The 24,405-nt window shown below is 42.1% G+C and overlaps 1 protein-coding gene across 3 annotated transcripts in view; it reads right to left on the minus strand.

The window, feature by feature from the left end:
- SV2B (synaptic vesicle glycoprotein 2B) overlaps positions 1-20,533 on the minus strand; it is a 75,130-nt gene extending 54,597 nt beyond the window's left edge. For 2 of the 3 annotated variants that reach the window (XM_047795981.1, XM_047795980.1), the window contains exon 1: positions 19,714-20,460. In XM_047795981.1, coding sequence (XP_047651937.1) covers positions 19,714-20,164 — 451 coding nt within the window. In that variant the 5' untranslated portion in view covers positions 20,165-20,460. Of the gene's footprint in view, positions 1-19,713 lie in introns of all 3 variants that reach the window. The other variant, XM_047795979.1, reaches the window with a different exon arrangement.
- Positions 20,534-24,405: the final 3,872 nt, after the last annotated feature.

Consider the following 24,405-nt stretch of genomic DNA (forward strand, 5'->3'; position numbering starts at 1 on the left):
AAGATCTATCTTTCTCTCTGGGGACACCTGGATATCTGGCTCTGACTCATGGCCAAGATAAGGGCAATGAGATCTGCGATGTGCTGTTTAAAGTCAGAAACTCCCCTGGCAATTCCTAGAGCCACTTTGTTTATTCATGGTTTTCAGTGGCATAACTGCTTAGTCAACCTGGCTCAATCACACAACCTGAAGGAGAAGAACACTCCTCTGGGAACTTCTGCTTTGAGCTCTCCCAAAGTGAAAATTTATTGCATAGATCTTGGTGGTTCCATCTGGAAACAAGTCCATGTGAGGATAAGACTTGTTATCTGGGGACTTGGCCTGGGGATCTGGGCCTGGATGTCTCTTGAATGTCCAGTGCTTGCCTACACTCTCTTTCTCTGCTCCATTGTGTCCTTTGCCATTATTATTATTGTTATTGTTATTATTATTGCTTTTTAGGGCCGCACCTGCAGCATATGGAAGTTGCCAGGCTAGGGGTCAAATCAGAGCTGCAGCTGCTGGCCTACACCACAGCCACAGCAACATAGAATCCAAGCCATGTCTGCAACCTACACCACAGCTCTCAGCAATACTGGATCTCCAACCCACTGAATGAGGCCAGGAATCAAACCCACATCATTATGGATACTAGTTGGATTTGTTTCTGCTGCACCATAATGGAAACTCCCTCCTTTGCCTTTAAATAAGAGCCTACTTGACTATACTCAGAAGAGTCTTGTGAATCCTTTCAAATCTCCAAAGTGATGAAGTCTTTTCACCTCTTAGCCCAAGGATTTCAAAATCACATGCTTACAGGGGGACAAGCAGTAATACAAAGGAGCAAAGTTGAACAAGCATACTTAACAGCAAACAGCAGGAACAGGGACTATGTGCCCATCTAAAGGGAGCAGCCTTCCTTAACTTCAGCCAGATGCTGTGCTGCAGAATATACTCTATTCCTAGAGTGCCAAAAAAGAGCCAGAAATCTGATTTCTAAATAAAATTTTTTGCTTTTAAAAACCCTGTACTCACCAATTGTTTTCATCCACCATTTGTGAACCTTATGTGACAAATCTGTGCAGGTTTTAATATTAGTATGTTAGGGAAGCGAGTGTTTGTACTTTTGTTGAAATAAAATCTAAAAATTAAGATCTCTCAATCTCTCTATTCCTGTAATAATTACTCTTAATTTTCTCTTTACCTTTTGATCAGGTATTGAGTACACTCTCAACAGTGATATCCTATGCTCTTTTCCATATGAGTCTTCACACGGCTTATTTCCTCATCTAGCATGTTTTTCATTCAGGTCTTTGCATGGCTGGGTCATCCCATACTCCAGCCCAAAATTTTCCTGACCACTCATCCACAGTGGCCTCTTCCTCTAACAGGTAGAATAGCAAAGGCCACTGACAGCTTGGAGACAGGTGATAGGTAGCAGTGGAAGTGGTAAGAAGTGGCTGGATTCTGGACATCTTTTAAAGGCAGAGCCAAGAGAATGGGTGGTATATAGAGATTGGCTCAGATCTCCATAGAAGTTAGTGGCAATAGGGAGGAGTTTCTGTGGCTGAGTACTGAAATGTTCCAATATTTAAGGGCCAGGAAGGTGAGGAAAAATCAGCAGTGGAGAATGTGCAAAGTGGCCAGTGAAACAGCAGGAAAAGTGGGGGCAGGGATTAGCCTAGGAGTCCAATAAAGGAAGTGTGTCAAGGAGGAAGGAGGGATCAACTCTTACGGTTGCTGCTGACAGGTCAGGAAAGCTGAGGACTGAGATCAAACCACTGGATTGACCAAGTAGGGTTCACCAGTGATCTAGACCAGAACAGTTTTCTGAGTGCTGTGGACTAAATCCTGCTCAAAATAGAGCTGGAATGGGAAGTTTGGGCTTGGATTCCATGACTTTTACTGATAATGGAATAGAGAAGACGGTATGTGGGGTCCAGATTGGAGAAACTGTATCATGCTTGTGTGCTGATGGGAATGATTCCATATAGAAAAATACATGAGAAACAGGAAAGTGGTAATTATGAAAGTGGTACCCTGGGGAAGTGAGAGGGGATGGGAATGTAGTGTGCAAGTGGACGGGTAAGCCTCACAACTCCTTCACAGCAACAAGAATAAGGTGAAAGCACAGGGGATGTTAGGAAGATAAGTGTGTTGGAAGTTCTTTTCTGGTTGCTTATTTTTTCTCAGTGAAAGGAACTGAGTTCATTATTCTGAAGGTAAGGATGAAGAGGAGGTGCTGGGAATTGGAGAACAGAGGATAAAGCACAAAATAGTCATCAAGGAGAGTGGAAAAGTGAGTGATTCAGGGACATGAAGGATGATGGCTGGCAGCACAAGGGCCCCCTTGAGGTTCTTGACAATGAATTTAAAGTGAGGCCAGTGGACAACATTGTGTGTATCTCACCAGGTGTGTTCAGCTACAGGGTACAGGGACAGACTGATGAAGAGTTAGATATAACCAGAGGTGAGGAACACAATAAGAAAAGCACAAGGAAGTTTATAGTGTATGCAGGGAATGGTTATGACTCCGATCCATAGGATTTAAGCTCAGACATACCTACAAAACAGAAACAGACTCACAGACATAGAGAACAGGCTTGTGGTTCCAAGGGGAAGCGGGGAGTAGAGAGGGAAGGATTGGGAGTTTGAAATTAGCGATGCAAACTATTATATGCTGGATGGATAAACAGCAAGATATAGCAGAGGGAACTATATTCAGTATCCCATGATAAGCCATAATGGAAAAGATATGAAAAAGTATATATATATATACATATACACACATATATATATATGTACACACATACACACACAAACACGTATCATATATATACATGTATAATGAATCTGTGTGTGTGTATATATATATAAAATCACTGAATCACTTTGCTGTATAGCAGAAATTAACAAATCATAAATCAAATGTACTTCAATAAACTTCTTTTATTTTAAATATGCATAGAATTTAAGTTCAGTGAAGAATGCAGCAAGGACAAGAGTGTAGTGAGAGACAGACCAAAAGCTCTAGGTGTCATGGGGTTGAACAATTGTGGGAGCTGGAGGACTGGATAGAGTGACATTGGGATTGTGGAGGGGTTGAGTTATTGATAATGATAAGACCCGGGGTAAGATCAGGACAGTAAGTGATTGGAAAAGGGGATATCATTGCAGAGGACCTTAAGGAACAAAGAAACTAGGATGTTGAAAAGAGCTTATTGAAATCACCATGATTTATAATGGAAATAGTGTTGGAGTCTGACAGTAAACCTGAAACTAAAATCCACAAGGAATGAGGGAATGTGACCCAGAGGGCCAGAGACGACTGCAACAAGGATGCATAGTAGGTGATACCCTCTGATGACAGGAGATTCAAATAAAGGATGTTTTAGGGGGAAGGGAGGGAGAATGGTCTGTACAAGTCATGGAAGAACCATGAGGAGCAATGGTACAGGAGCATGGAGTGTGAGAAAGAAAATAGCCACCCACTAAGACTGCAGGGTTAAGTAACGTCCTCGGAGGAGAATACATTTCAGTTGTAGCAAAAAGGTAATGACATTAAAAGAGCTTGAGGAGTGGGAGACAAGTGAGGGAAAGAAGAGATGTACCGTGCTACATGGGGATGAAAGTCTGGGTGATAGACCTAGACCTCTCATAGCAACCAACACACAGTGATAAAGAATGTAATGATACTCCTGAAGGTCTCAAAACCAATTTTGGAGGCAAGGCTGGTAGTGTTGGGGGAAAAGAAGAATTGAATAATGTACCTAGAGCACACTGAGTTCTGGAGCCCCCCCTTCCTCCTGCCAAAGGAAGACAGGTGGTTAGGAAGGGGGTGGAGAACCATCTCATTTACTGTTTCCCCCTAAAATGTTAGCTCCATGAGGAAGGGACTTGTATGTCGTTCATCAATGAGTCACTCAATAAATAATTGGTTCCTCAAACAGCTATTCAATAAAATAGAGACAATGAAGAGTAAGATCCTATTTATTGGGTCCTTATTGGGCATTTTAATGAGCCTTAATGTGCAATATCTTATTTAATCCTCACAATGATTCCGTGTGGTAGATACTAATAATATCCTAATCTTACAGATAAAGAAACCAGAGTTCTAGGAAGCTGAGTGACTTGTCTAAGGTGGTAGAGGTAGTCAGCAATAGGGCCAAAATGCAAAGTCAGACAGTCCACCTTTAAAGCACTTACACATCTGGTAGACTCTGTTGGTCACATTTACAGCAAAATTTTTTTCCAGCTTGTTAAGGGAAGCATGGTTTTTGTTAGGTATTGAAATGTGTTCAGAGAAATTGCCAGACACACACATGCATGCATGCCTGCACTAATGCATCCAATCCTAGGGAATGAATCATAGTTAATTTAAGATGGTCATCTAAATCCAATTCCTAATTCAGGGATAGCAGTAAGACATATGGGGATGTCTGTCAAAGGTTTCTGGGCAATATTTTTGCCACCAAAAGAGAGAACTTTGAAGAAGAGTCACTTTCTTGGCACAGTCTCTCATACTTCCTGCTTGGAAAGCCTTTATAGGACGATGAAGAGCATAGTGCTCTGGGGGTCATTTTATGACTATGAGGGAAAGGCCAGGAGAATCACAGAAATGTCAGATCTCATGCCCTGATATTGATAAGCCATTGACCCAACCCAGGAACCACATACTGTAAGAATTCTTGACAAGTAACGAATAAAACATCTTCATTATCCAGTCATTAATACCAGCAGTTGAATGCAGCTTAGACACATACTACCTCCTAAAAAAGAAATAGTACAGATGAAAGATTATCTGATTGATTTATATAGTCATTCCCTAAGAGCAAAAGGCAAGACAGCTCCATGGAGAGGAAAGAGCTCTGTGCCAGTAGTTGGGGGCCCAGGACCTGCTCTCAGAGAATGTGACCTTGACCAACTCACTTCCTCCTTGGGGTTAGGTTTCCTCCAATTGGAAATGAAGGGCATATTAGGAGTTCTCCTTTGTCTCTTCCACTTCTAAGATTAGATAATTCTATAATGTTGTGAGTAATGGCTAATGCCTTAAAATCTGTTGTCACATCTCCTTTGAAGGATGACTTACCCTTCTGGGACTCAAGGAGAGGTAAGGTAGAAAAGCCAAGGAAAGGATGCAACTTCTTTGGGCTATTTGCTACACATCCCCAGTGGAGATTGATGTATGCCTCTGAGTCAGCAAAGTCTCCAGCATGAAACAGAAAATGCTCACTCTGCACATTTGATCAGCCCAGGCCAGTCCCCATGGAGAGAAGGGTGTTCACATTCAGTCTGTTCAGGGTCAAAGCCTATTACATTTCCAAGACCATCTATCTTCCTCTCCCTTTCCTCCTCTCTGCCCTGCTAATATCTGAGACTTTTCATTTCTCTGGAAATGAAATCAATCCTTTAAAAAGTGAAAACCAACTCATCTGAGCTTGTGCATAAGAGTTGTAAACACAGAAAGATTTTATACCTGCTGGCCTGCAAAGGGCCACTTAGCTGTGCAGTCATGAACGCCACATTGGACATGAGTGTTCTGCTGTCTCATGTGATTCCCGGAAGAGAGTGGGACAGGGAAGTCCTTTGTGCCTCTGCTGCTCTGGTCTAAACAGGGAGATGGAGCATTTCTTGGGACCCTTTTCATGGGAGGATGGCAGTGTTGCTCTTCAGCTCTCTGATATAACCTGTTCTGGGCCCACAGTCTATGCTTCAGATCACTGCAGATCCCTGGTGAAATTCTGGTCCAGCTGGTTGGAATGTGGACTACATCGCTGTTTCGCCTACAAAAATAAACTGTAACTGACTTCAGCACTCCGATGGAGTGATTCATTTTGCATAAAAGATTGTTCAAGGTTACATATAAAAAGGGCACCTAGAAACATCTTCCACAGGCAGGATGGTAAAATAAAGGAGAAGCAATAGACGCTGAAGTCAGACATAACTGGTTTCAACTCCTGGAACCATTACTAACCAGTTTTCACAAGTTACTTTAACCTCTTAGAGACTAAGTTTTTCATTTGCAAAACAGCAAAAATAATGCTTCCCTTGCAGGTTGTTCTAAGGATCAGAAATGTCACATATAAAATGCCTAGTACAGGATTTCCCTTTGTGGCTCAGCAGTTAACAAACCCAACTAGGATCCATGAGGATGCAGGTTCAATCCCTGGCCTTGCTCAGTGGGTTAAGGATCCAGCATTGCCATGATCTGTGGTGTAGGTTGAAGACGTGTCTCGGATCCTGTGTTGTTGTGGCCCTGGTGTAGGGCAGTAGCTGTAGCTCTGATTCGACCCCTAGCCTGGGAACTTCCATATGCCACAGAAGTGGCCCTAAAAAGCAAAAAATAAAATAAAATAAAAATAAAAATACCCATACAAAAGAGCTTATCAAGTTGTAGCTCTTCATGATAATGTGAGAAAAAAGAATCTATACATATATGTATAATTGGGTCACTATACTGTACAGTAGAAAATTGACAGAACACAGTAAACCAGCTATAATGAAAAAAAATATTATATAAAAAAAGTTGTAGCTCTTGCTGGTGGTAGTATAATTATTAAAATTTACTTTTAATTTAGAAGAAATATAACAAGATGTTGTACCAGCACTGGGAAATAATAGACCTGTTAGCATTGGTTCCCTTTGCTTTCTCTGAAGAAATCTGTACATAAGAAAATACACCATCCAAGCTCACCACTACTAAGTAACCCACAGTGAACACGAGTGTAGGTAGTGAGTGACAACACAGGCCAAGAAGACTACTTTAGGAACTGCATGCTTAAGATCTCCGAGCAGCTCTTCCTCCACTCTGTAAACTGGGGATCACCACGCTGACCACCTCACAGGGTATTTAAAGATCAAATGTATCTATGAAAATCACTGATAATCCTGAAGCACTATCCAAAAGTAAACAAGATTTGGGGTACAACTCCATTTTTTTTAAGCTGGTCAAGACGGGCAAATATCCCACCACAAATACAAGAAAGCCATCTGGGGATAATTCCTACGTAGCACAATAAGCAAAACCCTGACAACTCAGCAGCATCTACTGACCCTGAGTTTCTGTGTTAACTATTTAGTTCTCTACCCTGGTTGCACAACAGAATCACCAGAGAGCTGTTTAAGTAAAAAAAAAAAAAGTCTATGCCTTAGGGGTTAAGTATCTGTGTTGTCACTGCTGTGACTTGGTTCACTGTTGTGGTGTAGGTTCGATCCCTGGCCCAGAAACTTCCACATGCCATGGGCACAGCCAAAAAGGAAATGCCTATGCCACATCTCACCCATAGAGATTCTGACTTCTTTATTCTAGAGCAGGGCCTGGGTTTTTTGTGTGTTTGTTTACTTGTTTGTTTGTTCTTTAACAGCTCCTCAGATGACAAATGGACAGACAGAAGGAAAAACACTCATCCTCCGAGGTGGTGGTTCTTAACTGATGGTGATTTTCTCTCTGAGGGCGACATTTTGCAACGTCTGGAAGCATTTTTGGTCCTAACTGGGTGGGACCTGGAGGCAGAAGCCAGTGATGCTGCTAAATATCCCAGAATGCACAGGACAGCCCCTGAACCCCGACCCCCAAACAAGGATTTATCCAGCACAAAATGTCAATAATGCATGCTATTGAGAGAAGCCAAGCAGAGGACTGGTTCAAAAAAAAAAAAAAAAAAAAAAAAAACAGTTCATTGCACTGTACAGAAAGGCTCAGTAGCATTTCTGGCCCCATCTGCTCTCCACCAAGAGATGGAGTCCATTTCCCCTCTCCTTGAAACTGCAGAGGTCTTTGTAACAGCCTCAGTAAAGAGAATGCAAAGGAAATAACATGCCTTGATTTCTCAGGCTTTGGATAAAAGGCAATAGGACTTTTATTTGTCATTCTCTCTCTCGGGATAGGCTCCTTGGACACCCTGAGCTAATAAGTATGAAATCCAACTCCCTTAATGCTGCCACATTGGAAAGATCATGTGGAGACAACATGTAGCATGTAAACAGCCCCCAGCTGTTTGAGTCTTCCCAGCCTGAGCACCAGACACGTGCGTGAGTGAGCTTCAGATGACTCCAGCCCCCGTCTTCCTGCTGCCCCAGATCATGCTGAGTGGAGCAGAGCCCAGGTATCCACCAAGACTGAAGGTTCATGAGCAAAGTAAATGATGTGGGAGGGTTGGTGCTACAGGAGTATACATTTGTTTGTTTGATATGCAGCAACAAAGAGCTGGAACAAAGTCCATTATGATTCTGTGAAAGAATGGGCCACTGACGTCAAAGGCTTGCATATACTTGTTCAGGGAATGATATAAACTCCATGTAAGACCGCATGTATATATTATCTCCAGCCCATGCCTGACCCTGTAACTTTACCTTCATTCTCAATAAATATAACAGTTGACTTAAGTATTCCTCCTATTCATTACTGTTGTATTTTCCATGGTCTGAAGGTTATATTTTCAAATATGTGGGGAGTTCCCATGGTGGCTCAGCAGAAATGAATCTGACTAGCATCCATGAGGATGTGGGTTCGATCCCTGGCCTTGCTCAGCAGGTTAAGGATCCAGTGTTGCTGTGAGCTGTGGTGTAGGTCGCAGACGTGGCTTGGATCCTGTGTTCCTGTGGATCTGATGTAGGCTAGCAGCTACAGCTTCAATTCGACCCCTAGCCCAGGGAACCTCCACATGCCAGGGGTGCAGCCCTCTAGCCCAGGGAACCTCCACATGCCAGGGGTGCAGCCCTAAAAAGACAAAACAAACAAACAAACAAAATATCTGGATTAATAGCCTTCTGATCTCTTTATAATTTACTGAAGTTCCATGGTGGGGGCAAATATAAACATAGGTGAATCCATATAAATAAATATATGGATTTCCCCCCTCTTCTTCCTCCCCTCGTCCTCCTTTTTCTTCATCTCTCTCCAGACAATGCTGTTTACTCCCTGTAAAACTAAAACCTGTACACATACAAGTTCCAAATAGCTTTGATTCAATCATGATTAAAATCAGAGTAGAAATCCAGGACCCATAAGTTTGAACAAGTCGTTAATAATTAGAAGTTGTTGACACAAGTGCTTTCAGATGGAGGTAGGCTCTGTCCTTTGATGTAAGACTAAGTTGAAAGGCACAAAAAAACAAAATAGCTGTAGACAAGTGGGAAAAGTGCCTCACTCAAAGCTAAATCCATACTTAATCTGTATCCCACATCATAAAAGCGAGGGTTTTGTTTCAAGAAGTTTCCTTGCAAGATTTTTCTTAACTCCATGGTTAATTGTGAAATAACTTTTAATCTTGAGGCTGCGATGCTAGTTTTTTCGTTGCTTGGTTGGCTGGTGCATTGGTTGGTTGTATGGGAGATTGTTTTTATTCACTGTGTGTTTGTTACAGAAAATTGAATTCACTTAGCTTTGTAACAGTCAACCCTCTGACTGTGAATTCACTGATCTTATTATACTACACACAACTAGCTGTGTAAAAACGTGTATCTCTTGAAGAGGGGTTGTCTTCTTTGCATAAGTCATCTGTTTTTTTCCTTGCATATATTAAGAAAAAATGGTGGAATTCATTGGTGGTCAGCAGGTTAAGGATCTGGTGTTGTCACTACTGTGACCTGGGTCACTGCTGTGGCATAGGTGCGATCCCTGGCCCGGGGACTTCTGCATGCTGCTGTCAAGGCCAAAAAAAATGGTGCTTATAGCAGAAATATTTTAAAGCTCTATATAGCAGTCTCAATTTTTCAAAACTCTCAAACAGCTTCAACAATTTCTTCTACATACTAATCCAGGAATTACACATTCCTCCCTCGGACTGCTCCAATAAACTTCTGCCAGATCTTCCACTTCTAGTCTCTCTCCCTGATAATCCATTCTTCATCAACGTGAGGATTTTGCCAATCGCTAAGTATGCCTATTCCAATAAGGCATTCCAGTCCTGAGGAAGTACCCAGCAGGGTGGGTTGGGGAACTACTGCACCCACTGTGCGATGGATCTGAGCCAAAACTCCATTGATCACCTGACCTCCATTAGTTCCTAGTCTGAATAATAGACCACAGTGATGTTTTGGGTCTTCTGGAATTAGTGTCAGTCAGATCCACTGTCCAGTATTCTTCAAAAGGTCTGATTATTTCCTTTTCACCAATGCACAGCCACCCTGGCAAAAGGCCACAGATCTCTTGGGGAAGACTGGATAAAAATTAACCCATATTAAGTTTTAATAGTGTACTGGGATCTTTCCTTAAGGAGACCCAGCTTCCCCTTCACTCATGGGTTTTGAGTCTATAAACTGACTCAAATCTGGGAATTGATTGAGGGGCTGTGACTCTGTTTTTATGAGACATATTAGACTTCTCTTCACTTGACCTGGAATTTTTTTCTGCTTATACAGATCAAATGAGAATTCAATAGGCTCCCTATCTATTTTACATCTGGGAATACCCCAGTGTACAAGAGTCAGCCTATTCTGATTGCTCTTTGACTCTGTTGTCCACTAGAGTAATCACACCCACCTTGCCTTTGGTGGTTAAGTGCTGCCACTTGGCCCCTGCTATCCAGAATCCAATTACTCCCACTGCATTTAGCTTTCTTAATTCAGTCACTGAAGTCCCCACTGAGAGGTCTGGTTTATATTTAGAAGTGTTCACAGAGCACTTCAAAAATGCCAGAGATTCCCCTGACAAATTTATTTCTTACAGTCCTGGTGAAAGGTGTGTCCTGTGGACCCTCCCGAGGTGGGTAAATAGGTCTTAAATGACAAACCCCTTCTAACATGCTGATCTCCCTAAGCCTTTAAGTCTCCTCCTCTACAATAAATCAAGGCAGGTCTGGCATTCAGGTCCACTTACTCTGGGCCAACTTTTGGTCCATGCTTTAGCCAACCAATCAAACTGTTATAACCCTTTCTAACCTCCCAAGCTTTAACATTAAATATGGAATCTCTTTTGACTAGGTCCATACCAATTAACCTGGCCCAATCCAACCATATGTTCTTTCACCATTACCCTTACCCTTAATATTCATTCCCTCAGATACTCCCTGAGTTTCTGTGTAAATTAGAAAAACCAAGTACCTCATTTGCTGTATAGTAAACCTCCTCATGGGTCCCATGTTTAACCTCATTTTTAGGGGTCTGCAGGGACTTGAGTGTAGTTAGAAGTCCAGAAGAAAAGAGGGATAGGTGGAGGGGAGGGGTCCTGAGGAGAATCAACTGTGTCTTGCAAGGCAGCTATCTGAGGGAGGCCACTAGAGCTTCCTCATCAATGCAAGGTTAATCCCCCTCAAGATGGTGGAGAGGCTGCTTCTACTGGCAAAGAAAACTCATCAGAATTTAGGAGTTCCATGTCCCCAGCCGCATCCCCATGTCAGCTTCCAAGATCCCATTTCTTCCCTATCAACACCTTTACTTTAACGGAAGACCCTGTGTGAGGCTGGGGACTCAACCTGTGCTGTAGTTCAGCCACTCAGAGGATGAAATTCTGGGTTGGGTTGTCAGCAATCTCATAAAGACACTAAAGGTCTCTTTCAGGGCAGACGTGTAGCTTTCCAGGTCATTTATGCGCTGGGAATCCGAGTCCTGAGCTCATTCATTTCTTTTCCCATTTGTCAGTGACATTAGGAGAGATTTATCAATCTCATACTGGCAAATTTGACAAAAGTTAGTTTGACAAAAACGGTCATCTATAAACATTTAGAAGTAAAGAAAATATGGCTGATTCCCAGGCCCTCTTGGTCTTCTATCATGTCATGCTACTTGTGAAGGGAAATAACATGGAAGTCATTGCTGCCTGGAGGCACCACCACCACCAACAACAACAAAAAAGGTCACCGAGATCCTTACCTCTTCTAAGTATTTGAATAGGAGTATTTAATGATGATATTTTCGGTATCTCTATGGTCACATCATGCCCTGAACAAGAAATGCTCTTTAGAGTCAAATGGAGTCCCCATTGTTTCTCAGTGGTAACAAATCCAACTAGTATTCATGAGGATGTAGGTTCGATCAATCCCTGGCCTCGCTCCTTGAGTTAAGGATCCAGCATTGCCATGAGCTGTGGTAGAGGTCACAGACATGGCTCAAATCCTACATTTCTGTGGGTGCAGTGTAGGCCGGCAGCTGCAGCTCTGATTTCACCCCTAGCCTGGGAACTTCCATATGCTGTGGGTTCGGCCCTAAAAAGAAAAAAAAAAAAATAGCGTATTTAAATCTAATCAGATTAGAGTGCTAATTCCAGAAGCTCTAGAACCCATTTCAGAAAACACATTCTTAAGATTCTGTTCCTCTAGAACCACTCCCAATAGCAAAATCAAGGGAAATAGAGGGATCACACTAAATCACAGATCCCTCCTTTTCACTCCCTTTCTCAAAGGCATCTAATAACTCCCCATTAATCAGCTCTCCACTGCTTATAGAATCAAGTCCACACTCCTAAATATAGCAGTCAGTCTAGACTGTTAAGGGAGCCCTCTCTTTTTTTTTTCCCTTTTGTCTCTGAGGGCCGCACCCATGGCATATGGAGGTTCTCAGGCTAGGGGTCCAAACGGAACTGTAGCCACTGGCCTACACCAGAATAACAGCAACTCGGGATCTGAGCGGCGTCCGCAACCTACACCACAGCTCATGGCAACGCCAGATCCTTAACCCACAGAGTGAGGCCAGGGATCAAACCCACGTCCTCATGGATGCTAGTCTGGTTCACTAACCACTGAGCCATGAGGGGAACTCCATTTTTTTTTCCATTTTTCAAAGTTGTATTGAAGCATAGCTGATTTACAACACTGTGATAATTTCTGCTACACAACAAAGTGATTCAGTTATACATGTACACATAGTGATTCTCTTTCAGATTCTTTTCCAACACAGATTATCACAGAATATTGGGTAGAGTTCTCTTTACTATACAGCAGGTCTCTCTTGACCAGTCATTCCATATACCTCAGTGCCCATATGCCAATCCCAAATCTCCAATCCATCCTTCCCCCCTCCGCCTGTCCCCTTGGGTACCCATAGTTTGTTTCCAAAGTCTTTGAGTCTGTTTCTGTGCTACAATTAATTTCCTTTGTATCCATTTTTTAAAAAGAATCTAAATGATCTAAAAGATGTAGATATGAATGTATATAAATCAAATACAAAAGGATTATATGAAAATTCCTAGTGACTGATTTCATCATTGTGGAGTATTTGTCTCCACAAGGGTTAAGTATTTATTGAGCACATATTTTGTGCCAGGCTCTGGGGTATAGAGTGACCTCTCCTTTCAGGAATTGACATTCTGAATTCAGGATTAAAGAAAAAGTGGCTCATAAATTAAATGTTCTTCCCTGATGCTCAACTCAAATTTGCATATAAAACAATTAAAGGATAATCTTTCAAGATTGTAAGCAATACATCGACCTCTGAGCTGCTATGGAAACTCAATGCATAATTTATTCTAATGAATCCACCCCATCTGACATTGCTCCCTGTCCTTCCTTAGCTCACACAGACACCAAGCCTCAGGGGTCCCCCATCAGGTTTTAAATCATTGTCTAAAGCCCAAGACTCCCTGAGCCTTCCCGCTGCGGAGGCAAGAAAAACTAACAGCCAATAAAATATCTACCAAGCAACTAAACCCATCCAAGAAATCAAAATTCTGAAGGCAAAAGTGGAAATCTTGCCTAAAAATGGGGACTCTCTTTCTTTTGATCAATGTGAAGATGGGAATCATCCACAGTTCCAGCTGAAGGGGTATTTTTTACAATTATGGGAAAACTTTAGTGTCGATTTACCAAATGCAGGCAGAGGAAGATGCTGATGGCTTGCCCTGCCTGTCATCAATATTTAGTGCTATCCTAGCTATAAGGAAACAAAGCTTTGAGATGCCAACGATTCAATGTTGCTTGCTTTTTCAAATATCATACCAGATAGTCCTAATTTTCCTATCTTTAAGTATTTTGAAAGTTTTTTTCTACATATAACTAGAAAAGACATAAACAATACTTGAAAAGAATTAAAAAGAAATACAAATTCATTCATCAACCACCTCAAATCATGGACGACTTTAGAGGAAAACTCCAGATCAGCACAAGGTCACACCACCATTAAACAGTAGAGCAGATGTAAAAAAAAAAAAACCACTTAACTCTAGACCTTGCAGACCTCAGACTCTATCTCTTACACTGCCTCTATTTTCTTCATATTTCAATTAAAGGTGTAATATCGAACACTGCATTGCATAATTGCAAAGCGCTGGTTGATATTTTATATTTCTTGTGTGAACTATATTTTCACCATCAGAATAAAACTCCCTGAGCACTAGGACTTGCCTAACTTGCTTGGCCATGGACAATTTTTTTTTCCCCCACCATTTTCACAGGAATTTTTTTCCCCAGGTGAGACAGTTCTAGACAAGTGACCCATTAAACACAACCCTTGAAGGAAGCAAATTTTCATCTTTCTAAAAGCTCAGCAAAGTGGCACAGCGGCACTTAGATGTTTTTGTTACCTGGCCTGGGGATGCTTCCTTTTATTTTCTGAGCAGGTTTATCCATGTCCAGAAAGAAAATATCAAAAAAAGTCTATGATTTGAGACCTGAATTTGGGAGTAGGGGGAATTCTCCTTCTGAATTCTTTTCCTAGAACATCAACTAGGAGTCAAGTCCAGAGGCATTACTTTCAATTTCTTTTTAAAAGAAAAAGAAAGTTAAGAGAATGAGAAGACAGGTCACAGAATAAAAATGTGACCTGGTAGAAAATGTTTGCAAAAGACACATCTGATAAAGGACTATTATCCAAAACCTACAAAGAACTCTTTAAAGTCAACAATGATAAAACAATCTGATTTAAAAATGACCCAGGAGTTCCCGTCGTAGCGCAGTGGTTAACGAATCCGACTAGGAACCATGAGGTTGCGGGTTCGGTCCCTGCCCTTGCTCAGTGGGTTAACGATCCGGCGTTGCTGTGAGCTATGGTGTAGGTTGCAGACGCGGCTCGGATCCTGCGTTGCTGTGGCTCTGGAGTAGGCCGGTGGCTATGGCTCCGATTCGACCCCTAGCCTGGGAACCTCCACATGCCGCAGGGGCGGCCCAAGAAATAGCAAAAAGACAAAAAAAAAAAAATGACCCAAAGACCTTAATAGACACCACACTAAAGAAGATACACACACACAAAAAAAGAAGATATACAGATGCACGTAAGTCTTATAGAAAAATGTTCCACATCATCTGTCATCAGGGAAATGCAAATTAAAACAATGAGATAATACTTCATACCTATCAGAATGACCGAATCCAGAACACTGACAATACAAAATGCTGGTGAGGATGTGGAACAGTAGGAACTTGTGTTCATTGCTGCTAAGAATGAAAAGTGGTACAACCACTTTGGAAGACAGTTTGGCAGTTTCTTACAAAAGCAAACTTATTCTTACCAAACAATCCAACAATCACACATTTTGGTACTTACGCAAAGGCGTTGAGAACTATGTCTACACAAAAACCTGCACCTGGATATTGGCAACAGCTTTATTCATTTAACTGCCAAAATTTGGAAACAACCAAGATGTCCTTCAGTAGGTGAATAGATAAATAAATTATGGCACATCCAGACAATGGAATATTATTCAACACTGAAAAGACAAGAGCTCTTGATGCATGAAAAGACACGGAGGAAACTCAGATGCATATTAATAAGCAAAAAAAGCCATTTTAAAAAGGCTGCATCCTGTATGAGTCCAATTATATGAAATTTTGGAAAGACAAAAACCTTATGGACACATTGAATAAAAATTGGTGGCTTCTAGGGATTAGGGAAAAGAGGGGAGGGATGAATAGTAGAGCACAAAGGATTTTTAGGGCAGTGAAATATTCTGTATGATACTGTAATGATGGATTTATGTCATTATATATTTGTCCAGCCCACTGAATGTATAACACCAAGATTGAACCCTAGAGTAAAAATAAACTGTGGACTTTGGGTGATTATGATTGTCAGTGTGGTTCATCAATTGTAACAATGTATACTCTGGTAGAGGATGTTGATAATAGGAGACAGGGGCATAAGGAAAACCTCTCTACCTTCCTTTCAAGTTGTCTGTGAACCGAAAAATGCTCTAAAATATTGTCTTTAAAAAAAAAGCTAGGAAGGGGAAGGAGAGAAAGAACTGGGTTAGCACTTAAGCAGAAAAGGCCTTGCACCAGCCAAAATAGGGAAGCTTGACCTTGAAAGTCTACTATAAATAATTTGGGGTGAAAGAAATGGGTGGTACACCTGTGAAAATCTAGTCCTGAATCTGGGTGAATCATCATCAGTATCATAATAAAGCAATCAATTTAGTAATAACCTCAACAACAATAACTAAGATATCTTGAGCACTTACTATGTGCAGGCACTGTTTTAGGCAAGTTAAATGCATTAAATTCATTTAGCCCTCAAAAACACTGTGAGGTAGATACCATTAGTAGCTCCATTTTTCAGAGAAGGAAACCACAGCACAGAGAAGCTAAGCAATTCTCTCAAAGTCATCCTCTTAAGCATTGGCAGAGCAAGGACTCAAACCAGGCCACCTGGCTCCAGCATTCATGCAGCTCCATTATCTCCCACTGCAACTATAATCTACTGCAAATGCTTTAAAGGGAGACGGTCAAAATACAAAGTAACAAGAACTAAGAGTAGTTGAGCCAAGATGGAAGGCTGTTTGCTTTACCAGTGTTATCTCATTTAATCCTCACAACAGGTGTATCATTACTTTATTCCATACATGGAAAACTGATTATTAAAGAAGTGATGAGGTCACTGGCAGATGAAAGACAGAGCCTGTTGTCAAATCCTAGGGGCCAGACCCCAGTGCCCATAGCATTATTCCTTAGACCATGTTACCTCTGTTGGAAGCAACCCATGGTGCTCAAGCAATCTACGGGGTACTTCATGACATGGAGAGAAGGCCTGCCCCATGGCATGACCTGTTTCAGAAAGGCAGTGTGGTATAGCAACATGAGCACAGACCCTGAAATCAGAAAGACCTGGGTTGAAATTCCAGCTCCAGCTAATTACTGTGTGACATTAAATACAGCTCTCTGAGCCTGCTTCCTGATGTGCAGAAATGGGATAAAGATCTCCAAGTACCAAGTTGACTACAAGGTTGACATGAGACAGTATGCAGAAAAGCTGGTCTCCTGAGACTCTCCAATGACCTACCTTCCTGGACCCATCTAGATCCTTATTTCCTGATCACAAGGGGAACCCCCAAGTGCATTGGGTGTCCATCTCTGCTCAGGGGTCTGCCTGTCCCTCTTGGCCTGAGTCATAGCTCATCTTCATGGTAAACATTGGAAGCAAGATTGCACAAATGTGTGCTTTCCAGATTGGGGCCATGTTCCTTCAACTCCAGAGTTTCCCTGGGAGCCAACAGGAGCTGTAACCATGCTACTGCTCTGTTAATGAGGTTGCCATGCACTAGGATGGTGGAGAGACCAAGAGGACATGAAATCGTTATTGACATGACCAGTTTGGACTAACAGGGACCTGGGTTTCAGTTGAGAATACCACAAAACAAAATAATGGCCTCAGAAATGTTTAGATCAACTGGGGATGGTTTGGTTTGGTCAGGGGGGTTGTTTTGTTTTTTGCCCTTCCTAAAAAAATCTACTGCAACTTAAATAAACATGGTAGAATTTTGTTGATAAAAATAATTTTAAAAAAATAAAATTTGGAGTTCTCCCTGTGGCACAGTGGGTTAAGAATCTGACAATAGTGGCTTAGGTTCAATCACAGCTGGGTAAGGATTTGGTGTTGTCGCAGCTGTGGCTTGGATTCAATCCCTGGCCCAGGAACTTCCATATGCTATGGGTGTGGCCATAAAAAATTAACAAATAAATTAAAATAAAAAATAGCATTTTGTTAGTGTGTAAAAACTCTGGGTGATATCTTCTCAATTCATTTCTTTTGTTTGTATATACTTGTTCTCTGGTTCCCTGATAGCCATATCTGACAGTTCTCTTCATTTTAAATGTCCCTTTAATGAAGCCAGAATGAATAAAACAATTTTTAAAAGCCTCCAGGGACAATTATTTATGCAGACATTTTCTTTATTTTATATTCCAATCTTATTTATTGTGGCTCTAAATCAGGGGCCAACAAACTATAACCCATAGGTTAAATTCAGCTTACTGTATTTTTTTGTAAATAAAGTTCTATTGGAAGACAGTTGTGCCCATTTTTTTTACATACTGTCTAAGGATGCTTTTGTCCTAAAGGCAACATTGAGTAGTGGTGACAAAGACCATATGGACCTTCAAAGAAAATGTTTACCAATCCTTGTTCAAAAGTAGGCATTGGGACCAGAATGACACCAAGCATTTCACAGCACGTGTCCCTACATCTAATTATTCTCTGTGTTTATTAATGCCTGTTCATCTTGCTTTACATAAATTCTTTGAAAGGCAAAGACTACATCCACCTTGTTCAATATTTTCTCCCCAAGGCCTGGGCACAAAGACTAAAATATGGTACATGTAATAAATATTTGTCGAATGAATGAACTAAGTAGACAAATATTTATTTGATTTTTGAGTTCTTGAGGGCCATAACTATGCCTCAGTCTTGAGTAAGAATCTGACTCACAGTAAGTTCTCTGTAACTGTATGTTTGCTAAACAATCAGAGTGCATGGACTCTAAATTTAGAGAATGGAAGGATTTTAATGACCAAGACAAGCCCTGTGTATGTTTTGATGAATCCTTCCTATGCCACACTGTCTTTGCCCATCCTCTCTCTAACTTCACAAAACCTCTCTGCCTCAAGCCCTGATATCTGATGTTTGGCTCTGCTGGTGCTAGTCTCATCACTGACTTGCAAAGCTGGCCCTCCATCCTGCAGAATCCATCTGTGCTTCACTGTGTGATTCCCAACAGCCTGCAGGGGCTCTGTGGGTGGGCTCAGCCCAGCATTCATCACCAAGGCACACAAGCATTCAGCCCACCGACACTTACATACAAGAGAAACCAGGAGCAGATGCTATCAGATTCTGGAAGGATGCAGAGAAAAGGACTGAGTAGAAGAGACCTCTGGCCTGCCCCCCACAAAATTTGTCATTTGGATATGGAAGATGGTTTAATATGAAGAAGACAGAAATCAGACTCTCAGTGTGGGAATAAGACTTGGAAAAAGGCATAACCTTTAAAAATTGTGAATCACAGAGTTTTCGTCATGGCTCAGCAGAAATGAATCTGACTAGCATGCATGAGGACGCAGGTTTGATCCCTGGCTCACTCAGTGGGTTAAGGATCTGGCATTGCTGTGAGCTATGGTGTAGGTCACAGATGTGGCTCAGATCTGGCATTGCTGTGGCTGTGGTGGAGGCCAGCAGCTACAGCTCCAGTTCGACCCCTAGCCAGGGAATCTCCATATGCCGTGGGGGCGGCCCTAAAAAGACAAAAAAAAAAAAGTGAACCACTATATTGTGTACCTGTAACTTATATAATGTTGTACATCAACTATACTTCAATTTAAAAAAAAAAAAAAAGACTTGGAAAAAAGAACTAAGAGGTTGGGAGTCAGACAGATCTGGATAGAAATCCAAGCTCCAATACTTACAAGCTACGTAAATTTCTGCCTACTAATTTCTCTGAGATAAAAATACCTTAATGACAAAATGGATGTAAAATGATAATGCTGCAGGGACATTGTGATAGATTTAAAATGCCTAACAATGACAGGTGCTCTACAAATTTTTCCCTTTCATTTTTTAATGCCACGAAGAGAATGATCTTTGAAGATTTCTACTTACCGAGCATTCCTTTCTTGGAACTGGACAGACACATGTCCTTCTCTGCACTGGGCAGGGCAAAACTCACCACAAACACTTCTACCCCATCAGCCATCAGGGCCAAACCCAAAACAAAAAAGAGGGTCCACTGGAAGCGCCCGTGGCCACACTCATCAATGATGGTCTCATACTGGTGGGCCAGCTGCTCCTCATCTTCCATCCTCTCAGCTATCAGGTCTTCCTGGCCCCGAAGACCATCCGCCCTGGAGGGTGCCATCTTGGTCTGCTTGGCCTTGATGTCATCTGGGTGAGGGATGCCCTGGTACTCGCCCTCATAGATCTCATCCTCCTCATCATGGCCTTCCGTAACATCACTCTGTGCATCTTCTTCTGGATTGGACTCATTGCCACGATAGTAGTTGTCACTGGGGGCATAGCCCCCATAGTTGTCCTGATATCTGTAGTCATCCATTCCTTAGTTCTGGGACTGCTTGGTTATCTCTCACACTATATCCCTTGCACTGTGATAGAAGTTTGGACTATTTCAATAACCATCATCCATTATATGTACCAAAGTTTAAATGTAGACTCCTTGGATGAAAGTGACACCCGTATTTTTCCTCTTTGTCTCAAGGGCAACCTAAGTATCCTTTTGCATTCAATGTGTATTAGAAGTCTTGGGAAAATTTCAAATTCTGGTCTGGTCTCCTTCACCGATCCAGAGGTGTTGTATTGGGAGACATTGATTAGAAATGGATCCAGCTGTTTTCCTTGACAAGGGGCTTGCAAGACTTGGCAGCTTGCTGGCTGGCCTGATTTGTTCTGCTATTGAAGGCTATGCCCTGGAAGTACAGAGAAAGGAAAGAGGAGAATGTTATGAAATGCGGAAATTCTGAAAAAGGTGGAGAAAATCTTGGTTAGATATCAGATTCAAATCAAATGAATGAGCCTTCAGTCAGTAAGACGAGGGAATAAAGAGTAAGTGGTTAAAGAAGCCCTTGGAAGCATTGATTAACCCATGAAAGGGATCATGTCTTACATAAGAATGAAATGTAAAGTAGGCAAGAGATTTTTCAACACCAGACAATTTGTGTTATGGATTCTTTTATTAGAATTTATCTAGCTTTTGGTAATAGTACAGGTTTATTACAGCTCAGCTTCTGCTATGAGAATGCCAACTTTTCTAACTTTGTTATGAGGTGGCTATACAATTTTACATCTAGAAATGTATGGCAAAGAAATATCCAGGACCATCTTACCCAAGGCCCAGATTATTTTTGAGATTCATCATGTGGTTCCATGGCCACTTTAACCTTGTACTTGCCTTAAACAGGCAAGAACAGTTGCTGAAGACCCAGGGCGAGAGAACTTGTGTCTGAAATTTGATTCTGCCATGTGATGTCTGTGCAATGAGGCACACATTTTTCTAAACCTCAGTTTTTTCAACTGTAAAATGTTGTGCATAAAATACTTAAGACAGTGCCTAACCTGCTTGGTAAACACTATTTAAGCCTTGATGTTATTTTGCTCATTTTGTTCTAGTTCCGAGTCTGGAAACCAAGACCCAATGATGTCTACCGGGTACCAGAAACTGTGCTAAATGTGTCACATTCCGAATCCCTAATTCCTACAACAATCTGAAAAAGAAGGAAAACATGATAATATGGGGTTTGATCAAGGTCACAGAACCAGGATTCAACCAAGTCCACTGATCCCCAGTGTCCATTCTTTCCATGGCTGCCATGCTTCCCAAGTGCTGTTCCCTGGGACTTCCACATTAGATCACCTAAGGAGCTTTTAAATATACTCTAGAATGCATGCAGAGGGACTGGTTCAAGTCAGAAACCTTGAGCTGAATCCCCAAGTGGCTCTGAGGCCCAGCTTCTTACTGAGCGGCCCCTAGATAGAGACAAGGCCTCTCCAACACATCCTAACTCACTTCAACTCTCCCCATGGCCAAACCCTCAGACCTGGATGGATGCTCAGATCTCCTCAGTGGGGCTGCCAGAAATCCACTCCCCAGCTCAACACATGTGCCAATAAGCACACACTCATTCCATCAACCTTTTCAGGCCTCGCTGTTGAACCTGAAGTCCACGCTGTCCTTTCGCCAAGATCAGCAGATGCCACCTCACAGCATATGGGACACGCTTGCCCTTGCTGTGCCCACAGTGCAACCCTGGGCCCTCTGCACCACACTTGCCTGCCTCGGTCTCCTCACCCTCAGCCCTGGACAGGCTCCAGCTCATTTGCCTCAACACAACACATTTCTAGGGGGGTAAAGAGTGCCTGATACCAGTGGTTCTCAAGTGCAGGGTGGGTCAGAATCACCCAGGGCAAGAGTGGCTCACTAGAAATACAAATCCCAGAGTTCCCTCTGTGGCTCAGCAGAAATGAATCTGACTAGTATTCATGAGGATGCAAGTTCGATCCCTGGCCTCACTCAGTAGGTTAAGGATCCAGCATTGCCGTGAGCTATGGTATGGGTCACAGATGCGGATTGGATCCTGCGTTGCTGTGGCTGTGGTGTAGGCCCATGGCTGCAGTTCCAATTCGACCCTTAGCTTGGGAACCTCCATAGGCCACAGGTGCAGCCCTAAAAAGCCAAAAAAAAAAATAAAGAAAGAAAAATAATGCAAATCCCAGCACTCCTCTGCCAAAGACTCTGAACCTGTGGCGGGGGGGCGGGGGGGCTGGAAGTCCACAACTTCTATAAACACCGTAAGGAATCCAGTGGACTACACTTTGAGAAACAGTACAGTAAAGATCAGCGAGAAATACTTACTGAGGAGTGATTCTCACTTTATCCCTTCATATTTTTCACCATCCCCAGTAAATAAATTTGTATTAGACCATGCTGGCTGAACCATGTCAAATTAATATTCTAAATCTGTTTTTATTATATCCATTTAGGACCACAAGAGGAATATAAATCACATGTAAACAGCATGAGAGTTTTGCAGAGTGCTATAAAAAACAGAGAAAGAATGCCAACTGCCTGAGATCTGGTGTGTTATTTCCATCCTGGGGGTTCTGCAAAAATGTCATGAACCAAAAATGATAGATTTGCAATTCCAAAAGCACATATGGGAAATACCACTTGGAGCAAAGGTCCCGGGACTTGCTTTGTGGAAAGAAGTAGATCTTTGTCAAAATGAATTCCACTCATCTGATCCATTTAAATGAGCTGCTGTGAATGGCAAGTGCCTTGGAATCAGGAGGACTCGCTGTGGGTTTTGTTTTTTTTTTTTTTTCTCTTTTATTGAGAAATGCCAAGTTATTTTTTCAGCAAAGTATTTTCAAGAATAAAATGATTAGTCATTTTCTCTGATGTGGGTTGAATTGTGATCCTCACCCCCCTCAAAAAAGGAAGGTTGAAGCCCTAACCCCAGTAAGTCAGAACGTGACCTTACTTGGAAACCTCTTTATAGAGGTAATCGAGTTAAAATGAGGTCATTAAAGTGGGCTCTAATCCAATATGACTGGTGACCTTATAAAAGGTGGAAATTTGGGTGCAGAGACAGATACGCAGGGAGAGAAGATGATGTGGAGATACAGGGAGTGTCCTGTGAAGGGAACTGGCAACGCCTGAGGCTACCAGAAGCTAGGGCAGAGGTCTGGGACAGACCCTCCCTCACAGCCCTCAGGAGGAATCAACCCTCTTCAGGGCTGATCAAAACCATCACCTTAATTTTGGACTTCTAGCCATCGGAACTGTGAAATAAGAAAGCTCTTTGTTTAAACCAACCCAATGGTAGTGCTTTGTTATGGCAGCACCAGGAAACTCATCCATTCAAAAACATTAGCAAGAATAGTGTTTATCAACTAAACAGCAATAATAAAAAAGAAAAAACAGAAAAGCAGCTCTTAACTGGGGACTAAGCTGAGCCTGTGACAAGCATTACCTCATTTATCCTCACAGCCAATACTGAAGCAAGATTATTCTCTCCATTTCACAAAGAAACTGAGGCTTAGAGGGTTAAAGAAGGTGCCCAGATTAACACAGAGAATCAATACCAGGGCCTGGATTTGAAGGCAGCTTCAAAGAGCATGTTAGGGATGATGTACAGTGGAAGAGACTGGGAGTCCCAGGAGACAAATCAAGGTCACACATCGAGTTGTCTGTAGAGCTCAGACTGACACGGGGCTTCTGACTCCCAGGTTTGAGTGTGTTTGCCCATCCTCCACAAACATTCCCCAAGATTTGGGTGCTGAAGGCATTGTATTAGATATTCTCATTCTCAAGTGGTCTCCCCCTCGTGAGAGAGTCAAACAACACAAAGCATCATGCAGCCACAAAAATGACAATCTTAACTGCCAATAATAGTAGCTTTCATTTACCAAATACCTGCCTTGTGGCCTTTTTTTAATTGTGTGCTTGACATCTTCCAACTGGGACAACAACCTTATGAGGGAGAGGATGTTTATACACTCAGTTTATAATAAGAAGACTGAGACTGAAGAGGTGGGACAGGTGACCAGGGTCACAGGTTATCAGTTCTCCCAGGGGGTTCAGAGGAGAGAGGGCTCCCTATGGGCTGGTTCTGCTGAAATAGCATTCTAGAGGTTGGGGGACTTCCAAGTGTAGGAAAGGGCTCAGAGAAACAAAGAACAGAGAGGAGGGCATTGCAGGCTGGAGGAAAGGGAGAAGCAAGGCACAGAGGCAGGAATGGCTTTACTCGTTTTGGCAGCAATGAAGCATCTACCCACAGC

The sequence above is a fragment of the Phacochoerus africanus genome, chromosome 9 (assembly GCF_016906955.1).
Source record: "Phacochoerus africanus isolate WHEZ1 chromosome 9, ROS_Pafr_v1, whole genome shotgun sequence".
Classification (NCBI taxonomy): domain Eukaryota; kingdom Metazoa; phylum Chordata; class Mammalia; order Artiodactyla; family Suidae; genus Phacochoerus; species Phacochoerus africanus.